At 60.0% G+C, this 355-nt stretch overlaps 1 protein-coding gene across 1 annotated transcript in view; it reads right to left on the bottom strand.

Annotated features, from left to right (window-relative positions):
* The window catches only part of AGMAT (agmatinase), a gene marked incomplete at its 5' end in the record, with an annotated part of 5,076 nt that extends 4,725 nt beyond the window's left edge, over positions 1-351 (bottom strand). The window contains one exon of the mRNA XM_018558164.1: positions 198-351. Coding sequence (XP_018413666.1) covers positions 198-351 — 154 coding nt within the window. The remainder of the gene's footprint in view (positions 1-197) is intronic.
* Positions 352-355: the final 4 nt, after the last annotated feature.

Raw genomic sequence — 355 nt, 5'->3', positions numbered from 1 at the left:
CCCATTAAATTGCTACGGGGCCCCAGTGATCTAAAGTTACGCCATACCTCTGCGTCCCGTCAGTCACGCAGGTGATTGTACAATCAGATTGCAATGTGTGAACGCAGGTTGTACAGATCACAATACACATCTCTAGACACCGGCGCAGATCCCACGGTCGCGCCGAATGGTCGCGCGGTAAATTGCGGCACGCTTGCCTGGCTCCTGGTCGGTTTGAGGTCCCGGTGTCCAGCGGCACCCCGACGAACGCCGCGTCCAGCCCTTCCGCCGACTCCTGATAGGGCAGCTTCATCATGGTGCAGACGCCGGAGGGGCGGGCCACGAACTCCGCGCTCAGGGGGGCGTTGTACTTCTT

This window comes from Nanorana parkeri, unplaced genomic scaffold (assembly GCF_000935625.1).
Source record: "Nanorana parkeri isolate BGI_ZX_2015 unplaced genomic scaffold, ASM93562v1 scaffold323, whole genome shotgun sequence".
Classification (NCBI taxonomy): domain Eukaryota; kingdom Metazoa; phylum Chordata; class Amphibia; order Anura; family Dicroglossidae; genus Nanorana; species Nanorana parkeri.
Note: the sequence above shows the minus strand (reverse complement) of the source record. Positions and strands in the feature narration are given on the sequence as shown.